General features: G+C 44.9%; 1 protein-coding gene across 2 annotated transcripts in view; it reads right to left on the bottom strand.

The window, feature by feature from the left end:
- The window catches only part of LOC144825197 (galanin peptides-like), a 263748-nt gene that overhangs the window by 85274 nt on the left and 152612 nt on the right, over positions 1 to 25862 (bottom strand). For both annotated transcript variants that reach the window (XM_078684049.1, XM_078684050.1), the window contains one exon: positions 9274 to 9351. In XM_078684049.1, coding sequence (XP_078540175.1) covers positions 9274 to 9351 — 78 coding nt within the window. The remainder of the gene's footprint in view (positions 1 to 9273; positions 9352 to 25862) is intronic.

Raw genomic sequence — 25862 nt, 5'->3', positions numbered from 1 at the left:
TGAGATGTCATCAGTGATGTCATCAGTGATGTCACTGACCATGTCATGAATGATGTAATATGTGACATGATCAGCAGTGGATTGCGGGTGCGCGATATATAGTTAGTGCACCTAACTATATATGGAATTTCAATGGTTTTGTGTGAGTAAAATAAGGTTTTTTAAATGCTAATTCCTAACTATATATGGTCTATAACCTATGGTTTTTTCAGTGAATTTTCAAGGTTTTGTAAATGCTAATTCCTAACTATATATGGTCTATAACCTATGGTTTTTTCAGTGAATTTCAATGGTTTTTTAATAGCAAATATCATAAGCTGTCGAATGTCAAGTACGTGGTAAGTGAAAACATTTTCATGTTTATGCACACTGATCTGCTTTGAATGGTGCCCCCCCCCCTCATTTCTATTAGGAGTACTCTCTCTTTGCAGATAGTGAAAGGTAGTTAACGCAGGCCTTTGCCCCCATTGTAATCCGTCGTGCCTGCTTCTCTCTCCATTTGATTGATTGTTATCCAAGTATTTACTGTTTTAGAGTTAGTTCTCTTTGGTTCATTCTCTATTTACAAACAAACACAGAGTCGCAATACTCTGTTTAGTCTTTGCAGATAACGAAAAATCGTGTAAAAAAAAAGAAAAGGAATCGAGCAAAATCAGTAGGCCACTAATGGGATCTCTTTTTGACCTCGCTAAAATAGAAACATTAGGAACAACCCCTCATGACAAATACAAAACTAGTGAGATGAACTGAACTCCACACAATGATGGCTGCAAAACAGCTCGGCTCCGCCACCCACCCCGCCCAAAATAACGATAAAGAACGGCTGCCATGATTGGTTGCGGAATGACCACGACGGAGCTACGAAATGGTGCTGCTCTCATGCTAACCCCAGCTTCAGTCTGAAACATCCAGAAACACTGTAGACTACCAATTCGATCAGTTCCGGTAGCGCCCCAATGTAACCCGGTAGAGAAGAACTAGCCCTCCCCTCTTTGACTGATGGTTCTTGTTGCCTGTCCCTTCTGTTGTCATTTAACAGAACTATTTAGCCTGCTGAAAGGGGTTGTGTTCCGACCGCTGGTTGGTGGAGACATTTTGACTATATTCTGTACCTGCGTTCTCGCGTAATGCGTCATATGACGCGCCGCGTTAGCGCATCCGGAAGTCATCCGGGGCGCGCAGCGCGTAACGTAAGCATAACAAGTCATGTGACTTGTTAATAAAACTTTTCATTGGTTCATTTTACTTTTCTTATTGTAATGATGAAAGGCTTGGTCATATGACCTAAAAATTACGCTTTTCATTACTTCCGAACATTATTTTTTCTTAAATATATGTTATAATGTTCCAGGCTAATGTACTTTCCCGGAAATTTTACAACTGTCCTGCAAGTAAAATATATTCTTTTTTTCGAGAAAAAGAGCGTTTCTTCGTCCCATGACGGAGCCGTTGAGCAAAAGAGGGTCGACCTGCTGTCTTAGTCGCCGATACGCCTGAATATGAGATTCTTATCGATCACTTTATGTTGCAGGAATAGAAAACACAACAGCCCTTGACCATTTATCTTTACTGCGTTCCTTCGTATTATACCTTTTACCCTTCATGTAATTGGTCTGCTTTATTTCACTTGCCTTTTAATGATTCTAAAACAGTCACTATTATTAAAAACTTTACCAATGTATATACTACTACCATGTTTTCTTTTAAAAACCTTTATTGTGAAAATTTCATTATACAAATACGAGCCTATAACCACGTGGGCCTGCCACAGAGCAAACTGTAATCGTATATGATGAATAGACATTTACACTGTAGAGGAACGTAACGGGCGGGCCATTAGGTTGCAAGAACTAAGGTGTCTAACAGTTACGGAATCGGTGGACGTACATTTTATAATTAAAATACGACAGGGCCAGTTACAATAAAATTATCTAGATATACATTTGCGGGCAAGTACCATGGGTGACGTTAATTCGAACTTTCAACAGTACAGTAATCAATAACACATCAGAACTTAATATCAATAGGGATGTCGAAATATTCAATCAATTCTCGTCCCCGCCCGCCATGTGCTTCAAAACTGCATACGTATCTCGTGATTTCAAGGTTCTGCAACCAGTACACAACAAGGAGTTACGAGTCCCATTTATTCCGGCGCCATTTTGGGCGAGGACGGGCAGGTCCAGGATATAGTCAAAATGTCTCTACCAACCATCGACTATGATGATGTTCATATGCTGTATTTATTAGAGTAACACTCATCTGTCCACATGAAATTAATTTGCCACAATCTAAACATGTCATTTTAATCTTTCCAAAGTTCTTCTAAATATTTGGGACCGTTTCCCTTGCCTCTGAAGCTCTCAGTGCCACTTCTTTGATGAATGTACTAGCAGGTCAGGGGTTCTCCTCCAAATCTCTCTTTTATGCAGCACTATAATTAATTGGTGCCACCTCTCCATATGACGATGCATGGTATAGTTACCACAACTATATTTTTTTTCGGTTCCTCTGGAGAGTTCATCGTGGCAGATGAAGCGTGTAACGTACCGGGCATTTACCTTTTTTTGCATGTACAGGAAAGGAAAAAAAAATCGAGCGTCCGAGTTCTAAGGTGTCCCAGGGCCATTTTAGTGGACCAGGCCCAAATCCAAAGAACAGGCCGCCATTTTGAGAGTCCTCTTGCAGCCGCCTGTCGCTGTAGCATCAAGAGCAGCCGAAACTCAGCTGAATGGCAACTGAAACGGTAAAGGGGCGCCCCACTACAGCAGACGAGCCTCCACCTAGGAAGGCCCATTCACGCCGGCTCCCCCCCCCTTCGGGCACCCCACGCCGTTATTCGGAGCAGTATTGTAGGATGGCCACACCAGTGCGGCAACTTGCTAGACATCACCTCGGTGGTAACCGAATCTCAACGCCTTGTGGTGTCTCCTATTCAGAAAACATTGTTATGCTGCCTTCGACCTATTCGCCGCAAGTGCGCACACAACTCAACTGCATAGCTTGCTAGACACCACCTCGGTGCCATCCGGATCTTGGAATGTCAGCACCTTTTGGTGTCTTCTCTTCAGAAAATATTGTTGCGCTGCCTTTGGCCCCATTCGCACATCGGTCCGCTACTGACGCCATCTCACAGGCTAATGGGGCGCCCCACGCCGAGTTTCAGCATTGTAGAATAACCACACCAGTACAGCAACTTGCTAGACATCACCTCGGTGCCATCCGGATCTCGGCGCCCCACTGCAGATGAAGTGCCTCTCAACTATGAAACCACCACGGTGACATCCGGATCTTGGCGCGTTGTGCTGCCTTCGGCCTATTCGCACATCGGTCCGCTACTGACGCCATCTCACAGGCTAATGGGGCGACCCACGCCGAGTTTCAGCATTGTAGGATGACCACACCAGTACAGCAACTTGCTAGACATCACCTCGGTGCCATCCGGATCTCGGCGCCCCACTGCAGATGAAGTGCCTCTCAACTATGAAACCACCACGGTGACATCCGGATCTTGGCGCGTTGTGCTGCCTTCGGCCTATTCGCACATCGGTCCGCTACTGACGCCATCTCACAGGCTAATGGGGCGACCCACGCCGAGTTTCAGCATTGTAGGATGACCACACCAGTACAGCAACTTGCTAGACATCACCTCAGTGCCATCCGAATCTTGGCATCTCAACGCCTAGTGGTATCTTCCATACAAAAAATATTGTTACGCTGCCTTTGGCCCCATTCGCACATCAGTCCGCAACTTAGACATCACCTCGGTGCCATCCGGATCTTGGCATCTCAGCGCCTTGTGGTGTCAGTCAGAAAATATTGTTGCGCTGCCTTTGGCCCCATTCGCACATCGGTCCGCTACTGACGCCATCTCACAGGCCAACGGGGCGCCCCACGCCGACTTTCAACATTGTAGGATGGCCACAGAAGTGCGACAACTTACTAGACACCACCTCGGTGCCATCCGGATCTTGGCGCGTTGTGCTGCCTTCGGCCTATTCGCACATCGGTCCGCTACTGACGCAAACTCACAGGCCAACGGGGCGCCCCACGCCGACTTTCAGCATTGTAGGATGGCCACACCAGTGCTGCAACTTGCTGGACACCACCTCGGTGCCATCCGGATCTTGGCGCGTTGTATTGCCTTCGGCCTATTCGCACATCGGTCCGCTACTGACGCCGCCTCACGTGCCAACGTATTTTCTCCGCATTTTATACCCTATGCCGCATAACAGGTCATGTGACTTGTTTATACAACTTTTCATTGGTTCATTTTACTTTTGGTTTCCTAATGATGGAAGGCTTGATCATATGACCTAAAAACAACACTTTTCATTGGATGAAAACTTTTTTTTCCCCCCAAACGATGAAAGCCCCACCTTGTTTCTGGATGTTTCAGACTAAACTGGCGTCAGCATGAGAGCACCACCATCTCGTAGCTCCGTCGTGGTCATTCCGCGAGCAATCATGGCAGCCGCTCCCCACCAGAAGCCTGCAGGAGTCGGGGCCCCCAAAACTTTTGATGAATTCTCAAGGCGGAGGGGACGCTTTCGAGAATGGGGTCCAAGACCTAGCAGACAAGCGTCCGATTTCCAAGGTGTCCCAGGGCCATTTCAGTGGACCACGCCCAAAAAGGAAAGAGCCTGCCGCCATTTTGAGAGTCCTGTGGCAGCCGCCTATCGCTGCACCGCAAGAGTGGGCGCAACTCAACTGAATGGCGGATTTTGACACAGTGGACCAAAAGCGGACGGAATGGCAACTGAAACGGTAAAGGGGCGCCCCACTAAAACAGATGAGACTCCACCTGGAGAGGCCCGTTCACGCCGCCTCCCCCGGGGCGCCCCACGCCGTTATTCAGAGCAGCATTGTAGGATACCAAAACCAGTGCGGCAACTTACTGGACATCACCTTGGTGCCATCGTTCTGCTGCCTTGGAACTATTCGCACAACAGTTTGCTACTGATGACCCACCCCCCGCGACGCCCCACGCCGTTATTTGCTGGGTGGCAACTTACTAGACATCACTTTCGTGTCATCTAGATTTCGGCGCGTTCTGCTGCCTTGGAACTATTCGCACAACAGTTTGCTACTGATGACCCACCCCCCGCGACGCCCCACGCCGGAAATCTGGACGTTGTGCTGCGTTGGGACTATTCGCACAGCCGACCGCTACTTCGTTGTTTTTCCCTAAAAATGTTTATATGTTATTACTATTTTTGTTTTCTTGTATATATTTATAAATTATTAAAGTTTTATAATCTTACTACTTTGTCGGAGTGCTATATATTTTTAATGTGACACATAATTGTAAAAACTTTGATGTACAAAGAGTCATCCCTGGAATCTTCCGCTTCACGCTCGGTCCCCTCCCCAATCACAATACAGGATGGTTTTCAGATAATAGCAACGCTTCTGCTGTGACGGATCTCATCGAGTGTGGGCCTTGATCTACTATAACTCCTTTGAAGAGGGGTGATTCTTTACAGCTGTGGCCATAAACTACATCTGCAGGGCTAGCTGATAGCCTAGGACCGGCCTGGACAATCGGACACAGAGGAAAAGGAGTGTCAGAGGGTGCGGTAGTGAATAGGGCGAAAGGGAGGTGTCGGGCGGGCACAGGGTGTGATTCTCAGGGAAGAGCAGCGCAGATGGGGGGAGGTTTATTACCCATGCATAAGACAGAGAGCGGGGGTGACCACTGCCTGGGTGAGATGCTTGCGAGGGTGGGGAGCCATGCTAAGGATCGACAGCGTGCACAGAGTGGGTCTGGTCAAGGCATCTAAAATGGCTGCCGTGCACGACAAAAGTGTGGCATTTGAAAAAAGACAAGATGGCGCACACAATGTTTTTCAACAATTCCTGATTTCCTTCGAATCGAACGTTAACAGACGTTGGGGCATATTACCAAAGTTAAGCGATATTTATCCCTAACGATGCATTGCAAAGATTTTTTTACCGTCAGAAATTATCGCAGATAAACCTTGCTATTATCAAGGTTTATCGCAAATACGATAAAAAACGACCGCAATGCATTAATATCGCTGAAAACTCAGCGATATTCATGCATTACCGAGCTAATGCTCTTAGCCATGTTACCCACCTCCCATTGGATAACATGGCTAAGAACTGCTCAGGGCAGCTGTTACTTTTTGGAGATATTCGCGCTTATCTCGAATATTTCCAAAAGTTGATAATAGGAGATAGCGATGTTAGCGACTGTTTCCAGTCGCTAACATCTTGGCATGCCCACTTTGCATGTCATTAGTGATAAATATCACTCACATGCAAAGTGGGACCCAAGATGGTCGCTATCTCCTACTAGCCGTCGCTAACTGGTGTTAGCAACAGCTAGGTAATACAGATATAATTTTATCTCCGCGAAGCGGAGCGCTGTTACAGATATATATCTTGTTTTTGAACGTTAATTTCTCAAAATGCACTGAAGCACATATATTGAGACATAGCAAAGGCACATCGGGCTACCAGTCCCTAATATTTTACCAAGTTTCGTGCAAATCCATTCAGCCGTTCGATTATTATTATTATTATTTTTTTTTGCCCCGCGGGGCCCTTTTAAAACCTCCACATCAAACCTAGGGGGTCAGCGAGGATCTACTATGCCCCCTTATGGTCATTTGCCCCTTCGCTTTGGCCTCCTCTTGTCTCTCGATCCTACCGAGAGACAAGATGGCGGCCGCTACGTACTGTTTGGAATGTTTACAGACACCGGAGAGCCAATCAGCTTCGCTTCGCAAAGCTCCGTAACGCGAAAAGTACGCGAAGCGGTGCGCTGTTACAGATATATATCTTTTTTTGAACGTTAATTTCTCAAAATCCACTGGAGCACATATATTGAGACCTAGCAAAGGCACATCGGGCTACCAGTCCCTAATATTTTACCAAGTTTCGTGCAAATCCATTCAGCCGTTCGATTATTATTATTATTTTTTTTTTTTGCCCCGCGGGGCCCTTTTAAAACCTCCACATCAAACCTAGGGGGTCAGCGAGGATCTACTATTCCCCCTTATGGTCATTTGCCCCTTCGCTTTCGCCTCCTCTTGTCTCTCGATCCTACCGAGAGACAAGATGGCGGCCGCTACGGACTATTTGGAATGTTGACAGACGCCGGAGAACCAATCAGCTTCGCTTCACAAAGCTCCGTTGCGCGAAAAGTCCGCGTCCTGGGCCGCTGCCCAGTCCGCTGTTACAGATATATATCTTTTTTTAAACGTTAATTTCTCAAAATCCACTGCAGCACATATATTGAGACCTACAAAAGGCACATCGGGCTACCAGTCCCTACAATTTTGCCAAGTTTCGTGCAAATCCATTCAGCCGTTCGGGCTAAAAGTGAGGCCAACCGCCCTATGGAAATTAACATGGGAAAAATGCGTTTTGGGACCCCCCTTTTTTCTCGGCCCCCCCTTGACGAACCTCCCCAAAATTTTCAGGGGCTGCTCAGAAACAAAATGTGCCATTTTCCTGAAAATTTCAGCCAATTCCGTCCACAAACGCCAAAGTTATTAGACATAGAATTTTCAAAAATCCCATAGAGAAAAAATCCTAACTATATATACCTACTGGCGACCGCCAGTAGGTAATATATATATATATATATGTGTATATATATATATATAGAGAGAGAGAGAGAGAGCGCGAGAGAGAGAGAGAGAGAGAGTGAGAGAGCGCGCGAGAGAGAGAGAGAGAGAGAGAGAGATAGATTGAGATTGAGATTGAGATTGAAATTGGGCTGGAATAAAATGTGGTCCAAAATGCATTCTGCTGCTCGTTCAGCTAGTAAAACTTAAGCATTATTGTTAGTCTATAATAGGTTATTCATAACCCGTTCTTCTCTTTATAAAATGAAACTGGGAGTGCCCTCCTGTCAAATGTTTTGGCTACAAGTTTGGGATGAAATTATAGATATATGTACTATTTAATTTACCATGATAAACATCTCCCTGGGAGGATCCTTTAATGCGTGAAAAGTTGATACCATGACTGGGAAAGTATGGAGCTTCTCATTGCTATAGCATTACAAATATGTTTTTCAAATTGGAAAGGTTCTACGCAGATCACTTTTGCAAGATGGCAGAATACGAAATATCATAATCACAGATTAGACAGGACATAATTGGCTTCTACACAGGAAGTGATTGGAAGAGATTTGCTCTGGAGGCCATTTACCTCTTTTTTATCAAAACATATGTATAGACCCTCTAACAAAGATTTGGTAATATATTGCTCATATTGCACTATTTTTATATCTATTATTGGTTGTTAAATCTGTTTTATCGGTTATCTTATTTAAGGCTCCTACTTCTTTCCTTTCTCTTTTTCTCTCCTTCATTCCCTCTTTTTATTCTAAAAGCATATAAATGGTTTATATTTTTCTATTTGCAATCTATCTTAGCACTTTGCATTTTATTGCTACTAAATGTTTAGATTTTTTTCTCAAATTGTATTACTGTATTTTACATGCTCTTTGTAATAGTTCTTCTTGCCAATTCTCCTATTGTTTAATTGTGCTTTACCTCTTGATACATTAAAACATTCTGAAACTAAAAGAAGGGTTGAAAAAAATGATTCCTCTCTCTCATGGAAGTCCCTCAGCCTCTTCTGAAGCACCTGATGATTAATAGAAGGCTGTCTAGGCTCCTTAACTTTATTTGCTGAGAGGGAAACCCAATCAGCCACAAAAAGTTGGAAAAGGTTTGTTTATATTTCCATTGTTTTGCTTTTCTGGCTGTAGCTCAGGCCCATCGATGCAAAAAGGGTAATTAATCGCATTTATTACCTCAGGGGAAGCCAATTACGCTTACGTAAGTGATAAAAGTATAATGGGCTCATATCATGTTAAGTGAACATGGATGTGTGCTTGGGCTAAGAACAGATCTCATATGCAATAGTTGAAACATTTCTTTTCATAGTACTGCTTTGGACTCCCACATAAGAACAAGGATGGCAGATGACCGGAAGAGAGGCTTCTGGACCAAACACAGGGGATAATTCCCACAAGAGACAAATCATAACGTATCTCCATGAACAGCATCACTTCAGCACAGCTGGGGTTTTATATAATTTGCCCCCACTATCTCTAGAGGATCTAAAGATCCTACTACATCTACATTTTCTAGAGGATCAAACAAGGAAATAGTTGTTTGCGCAAAACTTTGAAAAGGGCGGTGAAATAAACATTCTTTACACAGGTTCACTCTTAAAAGTTAATTAAATCCATATGCAACAGAAACGTTTAAAACAGAATTTGCTCACCTTTGAGATGTAAGTAGGTTAAAAATTCAATCACCGTGCGTACTACGTTGTCGTCCGTTAATGATCGCACCAGGTTACCTAGGAAAGCAAAATGTTTCATGTTCAAGTCAAGACGATGTTAAAATGTACCTAAACATGTACATCACATGATTCCGTGAATAATAATGTTATTACTGCTAGGTCGTTAATAGGTTGGAATGTAAAAAAAAATCTACTTTCGAGAGAATCTTTGCAAACAGCAGGATTTGACAGTTTTATTAACTGATGCAAAGGTGAAACAGAATGCATAACAGGACAGTATATTCTGCCACTGATGTTTTAAAGGAATGATTATAAATTTACAGGTCGAGGGTACAAAACTGGAAAACAGAGAAAATATGCGAAAATGTAATATGTATGATTCTTATAACAGAGGAATAAGGGCCATAGTTTTCTGAATTTGTCTGATAAGTTAGAGCAATAACGATAATATCAAAGAACAAAAGAAAGCATAATCAGACCTGCCCTAATGCAAAATACTGCATACATGTTTCAACCAGGTAGCTCTAGGCTTGTGCCTGAGTCATTCTATTTCAGAGTCAGTGAAGAAGGCTCATAACCCTGCTCATTGTCTAATTTTTACTCATAGCCCTGGTCAATGTCCCATTCCATACACATCACAGAAGACTTAAATCCCTGCTCAACATCCCATTTCATACTCATCACACAAGGCTCATATCCCTGCTCAATGTCTCATTCCTTACTCATCACACGAGGCTCATATCCCTGCTCAACATCCCATTCCATACTCATCACAGAAGGCATATATCCGTGCTCAACATCTCATTCCATACTCATCACAGAAGGCTTATATCCCAGCTCAACATCAATTCCATACTCACCACACAAGGTTCATATACCTGCTCAATGTCTAATTCCATACTCATTACAGAAGGCATTTATCCGTGCTCAACATCCCATTCCCTACTCATCACAGAAGGCTTATATCCCTGCTCAACATCAATTCCATACTCATCACACAAGATTCATATACCTGCTCAATGTCTAATTCCATACTCATCACTGAAGGCTTATATTCGTACTCAACATCCCATTCCATTCTTATCACAAAAGGCTTGTATCCCTGCTCATTATCCCATTCCATACTCATCACAGAAGGCATATCTCCGTGATCAACATCCCATTCCATACTCATCACAGACGGCTTAAATCCCTGCTCAACATCAATTCCATACTCATCACACAAAGTTCATATACCTGATCAATGTCCAATTCCATACTCATTACAGAAGGCATATATCCTTGCTCAACATCCCATTCCATACTCATCACACAAGGCTTGTATCCCTGCTCAATGTCCCATTCCATACTCATCACACAAGGCTCATAGCCCTGCTCAATGTCACCTTTCTGCACATATCCCTGATCAACATCCCATTCCATATTCATAACACAAGGCTCAAAACACTACTTAAAGCCCCCTTTCTTGTAATTTCCCTCCCTAATGTCACATTCCCATCTCAACACCGAGAGATCCTATCCCTGCTCCCTTATCATAAACAGAGCACACATCCATTTCAGAGCGCATAGATGGTTCATGCCCCTGCTGTACATGTCATTTCTCTCTCAGCACAAAAGGCTGATAGCCCTTCTGCATTTCCCCTTCCACTTTCAGCATAGAAGACTGATAGCCTTGCTCAATGTCTTTTTCTCACTCAGCACAGTAGGCTCATAGCAGGCTGCAGAGGAGCCATCAATGTGGGCATGTCTAAAGGAAACCCAACAAGGAGGGAGAGGCACCCAACAAGGAGGGAGAGGCATACAGCAGCAGGGCTTTAAACCTCCACCCCCCCATCCAGGTGCTCCACTTATGAACATTCACAGTCAAGGACCCAGGTAATGTGCCCCTCTCCCCACCCTGCGTCCATCCAGTATGTGACCTATTCCATTACAAGCCATGTCTTATAAATGTAATTGGAGTGTGCCCTAATAGCTTCTGGATAGAGTAATTGCGCTTCTTAACTGACTGGTTCAGTGTAACACTTGATTCCCCATTGCGCCAAATGGTGCGCGGTATTACCTCCGACCAGAATATGAAGGTGCTTGGCACCTTAGCCCTCAATTTGGACAAGGTCTGAAGAACGTCCATTTCAGAGAGCACAGAAGGCTCCTAGCCCTGCTGCATATCCCATTTCACCCTCAACACAGAAGGCTGATAGCCCTCCTCTATGTTCCATTTCACACTCAACACAGAAGTCTGAAAGCCCTCCTCTACATTCCATTTCACACTCAACACAGAAGACGGATAGCCCTGCTGTATGTCCCATTTCACACTCAACACAGAAGGCTGATAGCCCTGCTGTACGCCCCATTTCACACTCAACACAGAAGGCTGATAGCCCTGCTCTACGTCCCATTTCACACTCACCACAGAAGGCTGATATCACTGCTGTACATCCCATTTCACACTCAACACAGAAGGCTAATAGTCCTGCTCTACGTTTCATTGCATACTCAACACAGAAGGCTGATAGCCCTGCTGTACGTCCCATTTCACACTCAACACAGAAGGCTGATAGCCCTGCTCTACGTCCCATTTCACACTCACCACAGAAGGCTGATAGCACTGCTGTACATCCCATTTGACACTCAACACAGAAGGCTGCTAGCCCTACTCTACGTCCCATTTTAAACTCAACACAGAAGGCTGATAGCACTGCTGTACATCCCATTTCACACTCAACACAGAAGGCTGCTAGCCCTACTCTACGTCCCATTTCACACTCAACACAGAAGGCTGATAGCCCTGATATACGTCCCATTTCACCCTCAACACAGAAGGCTGATAGCCCTCCTCTGTGTTCCATTTCACACTCAACACAGAAGTCTGATAGCCCTCCTCTACATTCCATTTCACACTCAACACAGAAGACGGATAGCCCTGCTGTATGTCCCATTTCACACTGAACACAGAAGGCTGATAGCCCTGCTGTACGTCCCATTTCACACTCAACACAGAAGGCTGATAGCCCTGCTCTACGTCCCATTTCACACTCACCACAGAAGGCTGATATCACTGCTGTACATCCCATTTCACACTCAACACAGAAGGCTGATAGTCCTGCTCTACGTTTCATTTCATACTCAACACAGAAGGCTGATAGCCTTGCTGTACGTCCCATTTCACACTCAACACAGAAGGCTGATAGCCCTGTTCTACGTCCCATTTCACACTCACCACAGAAGGCTGATAGCACTGATGTACATCCCATTTCACACTCAACACAGAAGGCTGCTAGCCCTACTCTACGTCCCATTTCACACTCAACACAGAAGGCTGCTAACCCTGCTTAACGTCCCATTTCACACTCAACACAGAAGGCAGATAGCCCTGCTCTACATCTCATTTCATACTCAACACAGAAGGCTGATAGCTCTGCTCTACGTCTCATCTCACATTCAACACAGAAGGCTGATAGCTCTGCTGTACATCTCATTTCATACTCAACACAGAAGGCTGATAGCTCTGCATCTCATTTCATACTCAACACAGAAGGCTGATAGCCCTGCTTCATGTCCCATTTAACACTCAACACAAAAGGCTGATAGCCCTGGTCTACGTCTCATTTCATAGTAAATACAGAAGGCTCATAGCTCTGCTCTACGTCTCATTTCATACTTAACACAGAAGGCTGATAGCCCTGATGTACATCCCATTTCACACTCAACACAGAAGGCTGATAGCCCTGCTCTACGTCTCATTTCAAACTCAACACAGAAGGCTGATAGCTCTGCTCTACGTCTCATTTCACACTCAACACAGAAGGCTGATAGCTCTGGATCTCATTTCATACTCAACACAGAAGGCTGATAGCTCTGCTCTACCTCTCATTTCATGATCAACACAGAAGGCTGAGAGCTCTGCGTCTCATTTCATACTCAACACAGAAGGCTGATAGCTCTGCTCTACGTCTCATTTCACACTCAACACAGAAGGCTGATAGCTCTGCTACGTCTCAATTCATACTCAACACAGAAGGCCGATAGAAGGCGCTCCACTGCCTTCAACCGATGGGCTCCAATAAGTGAGGAGGGGGCCTGCAGACTATGCATCTCAAGGTATGAATCATGGTTGCATCTTCTGTGCTGTTGTCCCTCCCTTGACTCTCCCAGAAGACTTCTTTTAAAACCCTTATATTTAAAATAGGGCATCAGAACATGTTGGGAGGCACCGGCCGTTTGCTTTACTTCCTTAGACACTCAAGTGCTTGTAAGGACTTGAAAATATGTGAGACTCCTGGACAATCTCTTTTTACCTTCTCTGGCCCCTGCCCTTCCAGTTCCTCCCCCCTCAAAAACTTATCACCGACTTTTTTCGCCCCTGCCCTAGTATTCCTGTACTAATTAATTTTATTATTGGCTCTGGAAATCTGTTACGTGATTATAATGGTAACTACAAGATTGCCTTGTTAGTTAAATGTATATGAACTTAAACTTGATGGTTTCTTAGTTTTTACTTTTAACGTGGTAACTGCACTATGATGACACTCTGTTGCAATGGTTTTAATTAACTGTGCTAATTTAATAAAACCTACAAAACCTGCTCCTATTTCGTCTGTGCTAATGCCTTCTAGTGCATGTGCAACTGAGAATATGTGTGCTGCTTCCTCACCCTCACATGCTCTCCTCCAACATTTGTTTGTTATTGGTCAAGGTGTGCTATGGAGATTAAAGCTATCTTTGATTTTGTTTACTTTTGCGCAATCAGATAACATTCCACGCCTATCCTAGTTCTGCCCTGAGTCATTCTCGTTCCTGTCTTGGACATTTATCTATTGGAAGCTCTAGCACATTGTATAAACATTCTTCATTTTTTGCAACCACATGTAACTGCGAAACCACTAATCTATTGGTCTGTTCCGTTGTAAAGCCAGAATGTGGTTAATGTCTAGACATCTACATGCGGCTGCTGTGTCACTGAAAGAGTTTTGATAACGAAGCGGCATTCAAGTAAACTCGTTCTTTTCCATTATCTTTCTCGTTATCTACCTCCGACCACAATGATACCATTCGGAAGACTTCTCAAACCTTCATTTTACCCTAATCAAATAACTGCAAGCACATCACTCTGCTCTTTAGTGCAGTATTGTGTGCTGTTGCACAGAGCTGCTCAGCGTTCAACATCCTACAAAGATCAGCACACCGCAGCGTTTTGTGGCATGGGCAAAGTGGGCAACGGCCCCAGGCTCACTCATTCCAGGGGGTCCCCTGGGACAGGGAATGCTCTCTCTATTTGACTGCTCTCCGTTCTGTCCATTTCCCTATCTAAACCATCCTGCCTATCTGTATTTCTGACTTCATCTCTCTCTACCCAAAGTCATTCTTTTTTAAGGACACATTTTGCTGTTTTATATTGTAGAAAAAAACATCATTTTGTGTAGCTTGGATATTGATGTAGTTAACAGATATATCCACTGGCGGCCCTCAAAAGCACTACCAGCTGCCTGTGCCTCACTTGTTTAACGCAGGGTGCATCACGGCATGTGGTAAGCAAACCACCTAAATCATAACAAGCATTGGAAATGCAATAGGTCTCGCAGCATTAGAGTTAGTGCTTTTAGAATTGTTTATGGGTTTTTTTTGTAAATCTTTAGCATTTTTGTTTCCTGTAGCCAATGCTAAAGAATTTCAAAAAAAAAAAGCCATAAACATTTCTAAAAGCTCTGAAATGCAGTCTGAAATGCTGGATATATATTCAGTACAGATACACTATATTGTTAATGAAGACATAGGATATAATATGTTGTACTGTATACACACAATTAGATGGGAACGTGCTGTGTGTGTCAGCGATTGAAAGAGACTGCACTCAGAGTTGCTGTGCGCATCAGCGAAAAGATTGCAGAGTAGACACGCAATACTTGTACTAAAGTGTTGTGCGATTGTACTGTAGGCACGCAATTTAAAATCCAGCTAAACGCGTCAGCAGTGTTGCTGTGCGCATCAGCGAGTGAACTGTAAACTAGACACGCAGTTTTAAAATCAAGATGTGCGTATCAGCGAAAAGATTGCAGGGTAGACGACCAAATACTTGTACAAAAGTGCTCTGCGTGTCAGCGAAAGAACGTAAAAGTCTGCACTGGGCACTGCTGTGCGAGTCTGCAAGAAAGCATGGAGCTGCTGTGCGCATCAGTGAGTAAACTGTAAAGTAGGCACGCAAATTAAAATCCAACTGTGCGCGTCAGCGCCGCGGAGTTGCTGTGTGCATCAGCGAGTGAACTGTAACTTATACACACAATTTTAAAATCAAGCTGTGCGTATCAGCGAAAGGATTGCAGGGTAGACATGCAAATACTTGCACAAATGTGCTGTGCGTGCCAGCGAATGAGCATTAAAGTGCACACAGCGTCGCTGTGCGCGTGAGCGATAGAGCATGGAGCTGCTGTGTACATAAAATGGACACAAAGCTGGTGTGCACGTTAGTATTGGCACAAAGCTGTTGTACACGCTGTTGTCCGTCTGTAAAGGCTGCTGGGTGTGTCAGCCAAGGAGAATGAAGCTGGTTTGCGCGTCAAGGTTTCTAGGTGCGCAATCAAAGAGCAACGTCGGGTCAATGCGTTGCACGTTGCGTTCCAATGACGAATTTCTGGAATGCCACAGTTATATGGAGAAGTCCTAAAGTTCACAGAGGAAAGCACAGTGCCAGCACGAGGACGGGCAGTCACGAGCAGGTAGTTAAAGAAATAACATGGAACCACCCGGACAGCGGTAAAGTTAACAAGTGAAAGCGGGATGTAAGTAGGGGGGAGGAGAAGTCTGGGCAGGCAGGATGACTCAGGGGAGGGGGCGGAGCGGGGCAGAGCGGCATGTGGGTGTGAAGAAGCCGGGCCTTTGAAGTGAAGCTAAGCTTCACTTCAAAGGTGTCGGAGGAATGCGGGCGGCTGTGCACGCGCTTTTAAGCTCAATGCACATGCGCATTGAGCTTAAAAGTCACGGGCACTGCAAGGAATCGCCACGATTCCTTGCAAGTTGGATAAAGAGTGGATAAGCCCCCATAGTCTCGCAAGCTCGATGCGCATGCGCATCGACAGGCGAGACCTAAAAACGCCCGATGGGCTGGAGAAGAGAAATGTTTATTTTCTCTGTGTCTCTAGACACAGCTAACTTGCTGATGGTAGCATTTGTTCTGGTGAATAGGTCCTTTCAGCATGCTTGTTTTCCAAGGAGTGCTATTGTTAGCCCACTAGCAAGAGAATCTGTGGTTGCATCTGAAAGGCTACCTCTGCCCTCTCACTCAAAAGGCTGTTTAACCTATGAATGCCTACAGGAAAAACGGGGGAAAATTCAGGACCTAAATTTGTTTTGCATTTAGCAACTCTGTGCTTTGGCAATACAACATACATTCCATCTATTTTTTATTTTCAGCCAACAGCATGTTGCATTGAGGGACTTGTAATATTGCTTTAAACTGTTTTATTATAAGATCAATACCCCAGCATGCAAAGAGTTGTTGGCTAAAATGCTACATAGGTGTCGTACATGACAGAGCTACTTGCCAGCTATCAATTAACATTTTACAAAGACGGCCACTCTATTTCAAAAACTGCTTGTTAAACATGTAAAACCAAAAGTAAACTCTGCTTATGTATTTTGTGGGGGTTCACTATTTCACTCACATCATGCATTAAAACAAGCATTGGCAGCATGAATAGTTTTTCTTTATTATGTGATGTGAAACTTTTTATACTGAGCTTCACAAACAATTGAGGTACAACGTGGACAGCCACAGCACAACCATCCCTAACATAAATAATAAGTTAAAGACAGGTGTCAGCAGCAGAAACAACATCACATGATTTTCTCTTACATAAAGGGCAGGTGCAAAACAGGTAGCTAATGCACTAAGGAGTAAGTGAGACGCATTAAGGAAAAACTGTATAAAATTGAACCATGCATAAAATATGTACTAATGCATAAAAATGCTAAGCCTGTTATAGAATTACCATACATTCATGCACTTATATTAGTTGATATATGCTCACCCACCCAACATGGAATGTTGGGAGCCATATATTGCACTGAGAAGTATTCAAGATTACTAGTGTCCACTGGTTGTACAGTCTCCAAGTTATGGATTCCATAGTTTGGGTGAGTACATTCTCCATTTGTGAAACTGCCAGATCTGTATTTAAATTGTATGTGAGTGAGTTAAAAGAATATTTTTTACTGAGGTCTCCCAACCACATGATTAAAAACAAAAGGGTTGAGCAACAGACCCTACTTCTCTTTTCCATCAACATGTTTTGCTACTTTGTTGGAACTGGCACTTTCTGGCTGGCTGCGGCAATGCCTTAGCCAGGCAGAACCTACTACTTCCATTGGGGGCAGGTGAATACACCCACTGTATAAACTGCATTCACCCGTGAGTAGCTTGGCACTGAGCACTCAGGCTTACCACAGATCGCAATGTGTAAAGCATTGGCACAACACAAACTCACAATAAATGCACAGAGCATCACAAAAGAGACGTCACACGTGATGTATGTAATAACATTTGTATTCAGCACACATAATAATCAACACAACATGAACATCATGTATTTCAGGGCATAAATCAAACTTGGGACTATTACTAGCAGTACTAGATCCAACTCTGTTTGAATGACATCAATAATATGCACACTTGGATTAGATCCTTGTCTAACCCCTCCCCCCAAGCACCATTATGCAGTGCAAAAAATGTTAGCAGTCTCTGTCTCACCCTAGCAATTCTTAGAATTCAGTACAACACCGTTATAGAGTGCACCCCAGGTCACAACGATATCGGAAAATATATACATACAAAGAATTATTACACGTTTTTTAGCAGCACCACGGCTGACGCCTCACAGGCAAACCAATGTCAACCATAGTGTTCTTCTGGCAAGAAATCAATGCGTTAGGCAATACCACTGACCAGTGTCATGAATCAAAGGTGGTCTGTAGACTGTAACTCCCACACACACACTCACTCTGAACCGATATGCAGTGCAACAGATTTTAGGCAGGTCCATATGGAACGTGCTTGAATGAAATCAAATGAGAAGGGCATTTATAAAGCGCATGGCTACCAGAAGGCCTCCCAGCGCTAGACATGACTATTGACCGGGTGGGTGATTCAGAAAAATTAGTCTAAAGGAATAGAAGGGTTTTGAGTTGTTTCCTGAAGGTGAGATGACTGGGCTCTTTTTGGAGGTGGAGGGGCAGGGCGTTCCAGAGCCTGCCTGCATTCAGAGAGAAGAGTCTACTGCTACTTCTGGCTCATTTGATTTTGGGGGTCTCCATTAGCTGAAGACCATCCGAGCGAAGCTTTCTTCTTGCTTTATGTGGATGAATTATGGCCGAGATCAGGGGAGGGCCTATCCCCTGTAGGAATTTGTGGACAGTGCATAGTGATTTGAAGCTAATTCGCTCTTTCACTGGAAGCCAATGTAGGAGACGGAGGGCGGGTTTTGCGGAAAGAAATTTGGATGTTCCCGTCAACAATCTGGCTGCGCAGTTCTGGATGATCTGTAATTTATTGATCACTGAGGTGGGGGCTCCCAAATAAAGCGCATTGCCATAAACCAATCTAGAGAGTAGAATAGATTGGACCATAATTTTCTTGGCTTGGGGAGGGAGCAGAGGAAGCACTTTCCTCGCCATTCTAATCAGGCCGAAGCAAATTGATACTGTCTTGCTGGCTTGCGCTTGGAATGTCAGATTATGGTCTAGCCAGATGCCCAGGCTCTTTATTTCTGGCTTAGGGTTTGGAACTGGGCCCATGCATACTGGCCAGATGGCTCTGACGACGTATTGTCAAAATTGCCCAGAGTCATGATCTCGGTCTTTTCTCCATTTAATTTCAAGTGTGAAGACCCCATCCATTTTACGACTTCAGTAAGACATGCTTTCAGGGTCGTGGAGTATTGTGTGGATTGGTTTAAGGCTACGACCAGTAGGGTGTAGTCAGCATAGGTAACCATATGTATCCCAAACGGGGCCACGATCAAAGCCAAAGGGACCATATACGCGTTGAAAAGCGTAGGGCTCAGTGATGAGCCCTGTGGTACGCCACACTGCAAAGGCCAAGGTTTGGAGCTCATGCACTCTTCAAAAACCTGGAATGATTGTACTTTCAGGAAGGAGCGGAGCCAACTCAGGGCAGGTCCAACTTGCACACATATTCACACAGCACTGTAATGTTGTGCAACTGACACTCAGCAGATCAATTGATAGCACACCGCAGACCCGTGGCCCATGCCTCCCTCCACTCTCCAGCTCACCCGACGATCATATACCCACAGATGGGAGATAACCAGTGCTCACCCCGGATACTAGGCTGCACAAAGTCGAAGTCACACTTAGTCAGGGTCCCAGGGAAGCAGATGGGGGTAGGGTGCAGGATTAATTAGGAGGCAGTCGTCAAATGGGCTGAGGGCAATGGTCGTTCAATCAAAAGTATTCCACAAGGGGCTTCCAGCATCAGTCCAGTCATGCAGTCTAATGACCCGCTTCCGATCATCACTCTTGGAAGCATTCCTTCAGCCTAGTCAATCACTGACTCTACTCAAACCTGAGCCGGGTAATACTACCTGGCAACATGATGTTGTCAGGAGTTGGGTGAGGAGAGGGCAGTTGGTCAGCAGCACTGAGGTCCATAAATGGAACAATTGGTGAATGGGGAATGAAGTAGAGGGGCCTCTCAGAAGAAGGAGGCACCCTGTCAGGTACACTTCGATGAGAGTCGCACCCAGGCAATCTAGACACACATCTGGTGCGCATTGACACTGGTCACACCAGACTGTTCCTGTCACACACAATGAAGATTTGCAGATTCCGTACCTCCCTAGAAATGAGGCGCAACATCTGGGGCATGTTCATATGGGTTTTACTAGACAATTTTGATCATACACAAGAAAGAGTCGCAAAGTCTGTGCCTCCCTGGAAATGAAGCACACCAGGCAATTCCGGTTACACACACAGGTGCAAGTTTAGCAATTCCTCGCGAGGTAGAATTAGGTACTAATACAGTTACCACCCCCACCTCTGGTGGGTCACAACCTGTGAATTGGGCACTGCATGCAATGAGGATGCAGTTGACATGTTGCATGCTAGAGATGCAGTACGATCGATGAAGCGGTCCACACTGGATCCTGGAACTGGAGAATCCGCTCACCAACAACAAGACACTTATGCATGGCGATATCCCTACGATGAACGTGCACACACCTTAGATGCGGGCAAGACATCTGGGGGTCCGTTCAGGTGAATCCGGTTTCCAGGCACAACTCTTAGTTCCATGCTCATGCTGCGCTACCAGTTGGGATCCAGCAGATGATTTGGGCACTTAAGACGGCACTACTATCCAGGTGTCACAAGTAGATGGTGTGGGTCTTTCATAGGAGATCTTTTATGTCCCTGAGACCTCCGAAAGAACAAGGGGCAAGCCCACAGGCCCTTGGAGAGCACACTTCAGGGTGCCACCCAACAATCAGCCCAGGCAAGCCACTATTCAGGAAGGGCGCATAGTCCCTTTCAATGGCAGTGATCCTCCACCACTCAGTTCCAGGTTCTCTGGTACCACATCCCCACAAGAGTATTTCTGCAATGCTGAAGTGTGTGTGTCTTTGAAATGGGGGTGGTTCAGAGGGTATCCCTTAGAAGCACTGGTATCGCCTCTAAATGTCAGTTCTGTCTGTCATGAGGCCATGGCATGCAGATCTTTATCTTCAGGGGGCCATGATCCGGCTCCCACAGGTCAAGTGTCATAACCTCTAATTCCAATCTACCCAGCCAGGCACTCAATTGGCAGAGGTCTGTCATTCCAGTTCAATTCCCTGTGTTTTATAGCTGTTGCTGGGAAAGGCCCAGATGGGCCCCCCCAGTCTCCAGTGTGGACCGGATTCAAGCTAAAAGGCAAACAAAGAGTTTTAGAGCAGAGAAATGCCCTCTTTCTAGGAGATGCTTTTCTAAGTTAGTAATGACAAAATCACCTTTACCACAGGAAAGAGTTTGCCATTGTGAATCCAATGATAGGAAACATGATGAGTCTGCTCAACCGCAATCCACTATTGCAGCCTAAAGTTATTTCCCCATGTTAGACTATGAAAAGAGCAAACCTCATATATCATGAAAACACACATGGGTATTCCTCACTACCTGGGCAGGGAACACGCAAGTGTACATTCCCGGCCTTTCACCTTCCACTCGCTTTAACCCTTAAGACATACCCTTGGGGTGCTCTAGTGTTAGTAAAATATCCTTTCAGGATGGCTAGTGATTTAGAAAAGCCAGCCTAAGCAGAAGCACAATTGTGCACACACAGACCTGCAATGGCAGGTTGGACATATGTTAAGAAACATCATAGAGGCAAGGGTGCCCGCTGGCCTGCAATGGCAAGCTGGACATGTATTGAAGCACATCATTGGTGCAATTGTGCATATCAGCCTGCAATGGCAGGCTGGTGACCTGTTTTACAAACATCAGGTAAGCACCACTCCCTAACATGGGTAGGAAGGGTGCATGCACCTTCACACTGCATTTATCGTTGGATAGTGGCCCAGGTTGTAAGGCCAGAACAAGAGAAACCGCAAAACCATGGAGGTTTCCCATGGGGAGAGCCAACCCCCTAGATAGGGAAACCCACATGGGGGTACTTCCCTACTCAAGCAGCGAACACAGAGGTATACCTACCTGGCCACTCATCTACCCCAAGCTTCACCACTCAGGACTTACCCTAGGGCTACTCTGATGGTAGAGAAAGGCACCGTTAGGGTTGGCAAATGAGTGAGAAAGGCCAACCTGAGCATGATAAATGTTTGACTGGCTATTCTGGTGGGTGGCACAATCAGTGCTGTGTCCCACTACTAGCCAGTGCAGTACCCGCCCCGGGTATGTGGTGTATCTTTTTACAGGGCACTCACAGGTACGACACATAAACCAATCAAGTAAGCACCTTTTCCTGGCATGTGTAAGAAGGGTGTGCACACTTTCCTGCTGTAGTAGAAAAGAGAGTTGGCTAAAACCAGGAGGACAAAAAGCAAAAGGTTTTACGGAAATCCACAAAAGAAGGGCCATATCCAACATGCTTGAACATTGCCACTTTGTGCTGAATTATCTTTCCCAGGAATACAGTATCTCACATAAGATATTGTGAAACAATTGTGCTTCATAGGGCATATTCTCCAGCCTCAGATGGGGTAGGAACAATGGGGAAGGCTCGAATCAGGCTATTGATGAGATCGTTAGTATGCTGAAAGTTTCCCAGGTTGACTCGCTGTAATCACAACCTGCTCTATGGAACAGACCATGCCCATGCTGCCAAGCCGCAATTGGAATTGACTGTGTGTAGAAGTGGGAATGCATGGGCCTTGATATTGTGCACTACACGCCCAACACTAAAGCATCTCCTGCATTTCAGCAAGCAACAAAAGGGCAGTTATAGTCATGCACTGACAGCCAGGTCTCATAATTCTGCCCAGCCCCATCTATCTCGCATATTGTCTGGAAAATCAGTACTGTGCAGAGTTTAAGGGAGCAGCAACCAGTTCAGCCTGGACCTCCAGCTCTTCTGAAAAAGTTAGTGACTGGCACTTTATTTTAAGCTAAGGCATGAACTTTTAAACAAAAAGTGTATTTTGGACTGTTTCATTTTAGCACCTTAGATTGTACCACTTGTCTGCGAGACCTTTAATAAGATTAGTAAACCACACTTTTGTTTTAAACTTTTCTTTATTTGAGATTTGCAATGTATATCAATTCATGCCGACATTTGTTAAGATACAAATTTTCAACTCCAGGGAAGCTGATCATTTACAGCAAATGACATAACTCAACAATAAAACAAGGTACAGGGTGTTTCTCATCACGTTAATGAGGCTATCTTCTAAGTGACTTATCCAGCACAATCAATATTCCAGACACTATTTATATTTGGAGCATGCATTTAACCTAATAATTGTTAATAAAGAGCAGTGATCAGTCAAGTTTCATCTCCCCACCCAGCATGCAAGTCAAGATTTGTTCCCCGCAATCCCCACAGAACTAACCATCCGTCAGGGTGCAGAGTGTGTGCTCAACCATCAGGGACAACTGCTGAAACACCTCCCCCCAATATGCCAAAATGGGCCTGCAGTTCCAGGCAAGATGTGAGAAATCAGCATTAGCAGTGGTGTATCTAGCACACACATGTGGAGTGTTAGTATCCATCTTGGTTAGTAAACCTGGGGTTATGTACGCCTGGTGTAAGTGCTCAAAATGTAGAAGTTTATGGTGATGAATATTAGATACATATTGTGTCTGTGTGCAGCAGTAATACCATATTTTATCAGTCAATGGTGTATCTAAGTCCCGCGCGCCTTGACCCCAACCGCCGGACGGAGAGTCAGAGATAAATGATATAGTCGGGAAGCCAAGTGTGATCCGTTTGATGAAGTTATGACCATTGTAAGTGGCTGAAAGTCAGCCGGTTCTGCTGTCGCATCCGGGAGTGCCTTGATCAGGGAGCTGCAGTCTCTATGTATGAGGATTTTGCCCATGTATGAGCCATCACCCCGAGGGATGAGCTCCTCTGCACTATACAGTCGTGAGTACTTAAAGAAGTCACTCACCTCTCGCAGACCGAGTTTGGTCAGTGTATGCTTAGTTAGATTTTCTGTTGTGGGGGGCAGCCAGGGGTTATCCGCCAGTGGTATTTGTGCCGAGTATAGAAATCCAGCCTGCAAGTATCATCACAATTTGGACCACGCCTAGCATGCTGTTGGTAATGTTTGGGTTTTGGCATTGAGGTGGACCCTGTGGTAACAGTGCCGACAAAAGATTTGGGTATACCTGGGATCTTTCTGGCTTCAAATACTGTAGCAGGGCGTCCAGGTGGTACCAATAATATGTGAAGTAGATTTGGGCGACTAAGTAGTAAAAGTAGAAGACAGGGACTCTGAACCCTCCTCGCTCGTATGGCTAACAGGGGTCCCCCAGCTGATTCGCGGTTGCTTACCAGCCCAAATTAGGCAGAGAAGGAAAAACCGCAGTGTATCAAAAAATCTCCTTGTGTGCATGATGGGAATGTTTAAAAAAAGGTATTAAATCCTTGGAAGCACGACTTCTTGATTATGGCAATTCAACACGTCATAGAGAGGGGAAGCTTTATCCATCGGTCAACCTGCATGGTCAAGTGGTCAATTGCCGGTCCGCAGTTAATACGGATTACATCTGGCGCACTACAATGCAGAAAGATCCCAAGATATTTTAGGGGTTCTGTGCACCATTTGAGCGAGAAGTCAATATCCACCGGAATGGTGACCGGAGTCTGAGAAAAAACCTCAGATTTGGCCCAATTAATAACTAATCCAGAGTTTACTCCAAATCAGACGACCTCCCGAAGTAGTGGGGACATTTTAATGTCTAGTTTCCTCCTCATGAAGAGCATCACATCATCGGCATAGAACGAGGCCACAAATGGGCCATTATCAAATTGTATTCCATGGTGGAGATGTCTTTCCACAATATGTCTTGCTAATGGGTCCATATCTACAAAGAACAATAAGGGTGAGAGGGGACACCCTGGCCAAGTGCCCCATTTCAGCGGGAATTGAGAGGTGATCACTTTGTTCAACTTCAGGCGGGCAACTGGGGTGGCGTATAAAAGTCATATTAATTTGATAAAACACACCAGAATCCCCAGCTTCTGTAACAATGTGTACAAAAGTGCCATTCCAAGGAATCTAATGCTTTTCCAGCATCAAGTAGCAGCTGGTAGGGTCAGTTCCAGTTGATTTATGACAGCAAATATGTTCCGCAGGTTTAATGCAGTAGAGTGGCCTGGTACAAAGCCCGCCTGAAATGGGCATAATATTGTATTACCTAATAGTGACAAGCGGGTGGCCAGAATCTTGGCCAATATTTTATAATCATGATTAAGTAGGGACAACAGCCTGTAGGATGTGCAACTTGGGGGTGTTTTACCCGCTTTGAGTAAAAGTGTATTTATAGCTTTCAGCATAGTGGGGGAGTGGGATCCTCTCTGTAGGGCCTCGTCATATACCTCTAATAACTGCAGTGCCAGTTAATCCTGGTAGGCCTGATAGAATTCTCCTGTTAGGCTGTCAGAGCCGGTGGCCCGATTACTTGCCAGGTTCGATATTGCATGTTTTTATTTTGTCTTCGTCTATCTGGGCAGTTAAAAAGTCATGCTGTCCCTCTTCCAACCAGACCATGGCTATTTCCTGCATATAATCTGCAAAGGCCTGTCCCACCTGGGGTCCCGCATTGTGTATAAACGGGTGTAGTAGGATAAAAAAAAATCTGTAATATCGGCCCTTCATGTTAGCATGTTGCCCTTGTCCATGCCCAGGTGCGCGACATATGCAGACTGGTATTGAGGGTGGAGCAGTTTGGCAAGTGCTCTGCCCAGTCTTTCCCCTTTTCCATATGTACGGGCTCTGGCGTGTTTTCCTAACTATGTCACTTCACATGCCTCCAGGTCAGTGAATTCGGTCAATAATTTCGCCCGTTCATGTAGTGTGCGGGAGGGGACTGTCGCTTGTGCTGCCTAGTCTAGATCTCTACAT

The sequence above is a fragment of the Lissotriton helveticus genome, chromosome 3_1 (genome assembly GCF_964261635.1).
Source record: "Lissotriton helveticus chromosome 3_1, aLisHel1.1, whole genome shotgun sequence".
In the NCBI taxonomy this organism is placed as follows: Eukaryota; Metazoa; Chordata; class Amphibia; order Caudata; family Salamandridae; genus Lissotriton; species Lissotriton helveticus.
The sequence above is the reverse complement of the archived record's forward strand: the minus strand, read 5'-3'. Positions and strand labels throughout refer to the sequence as shown.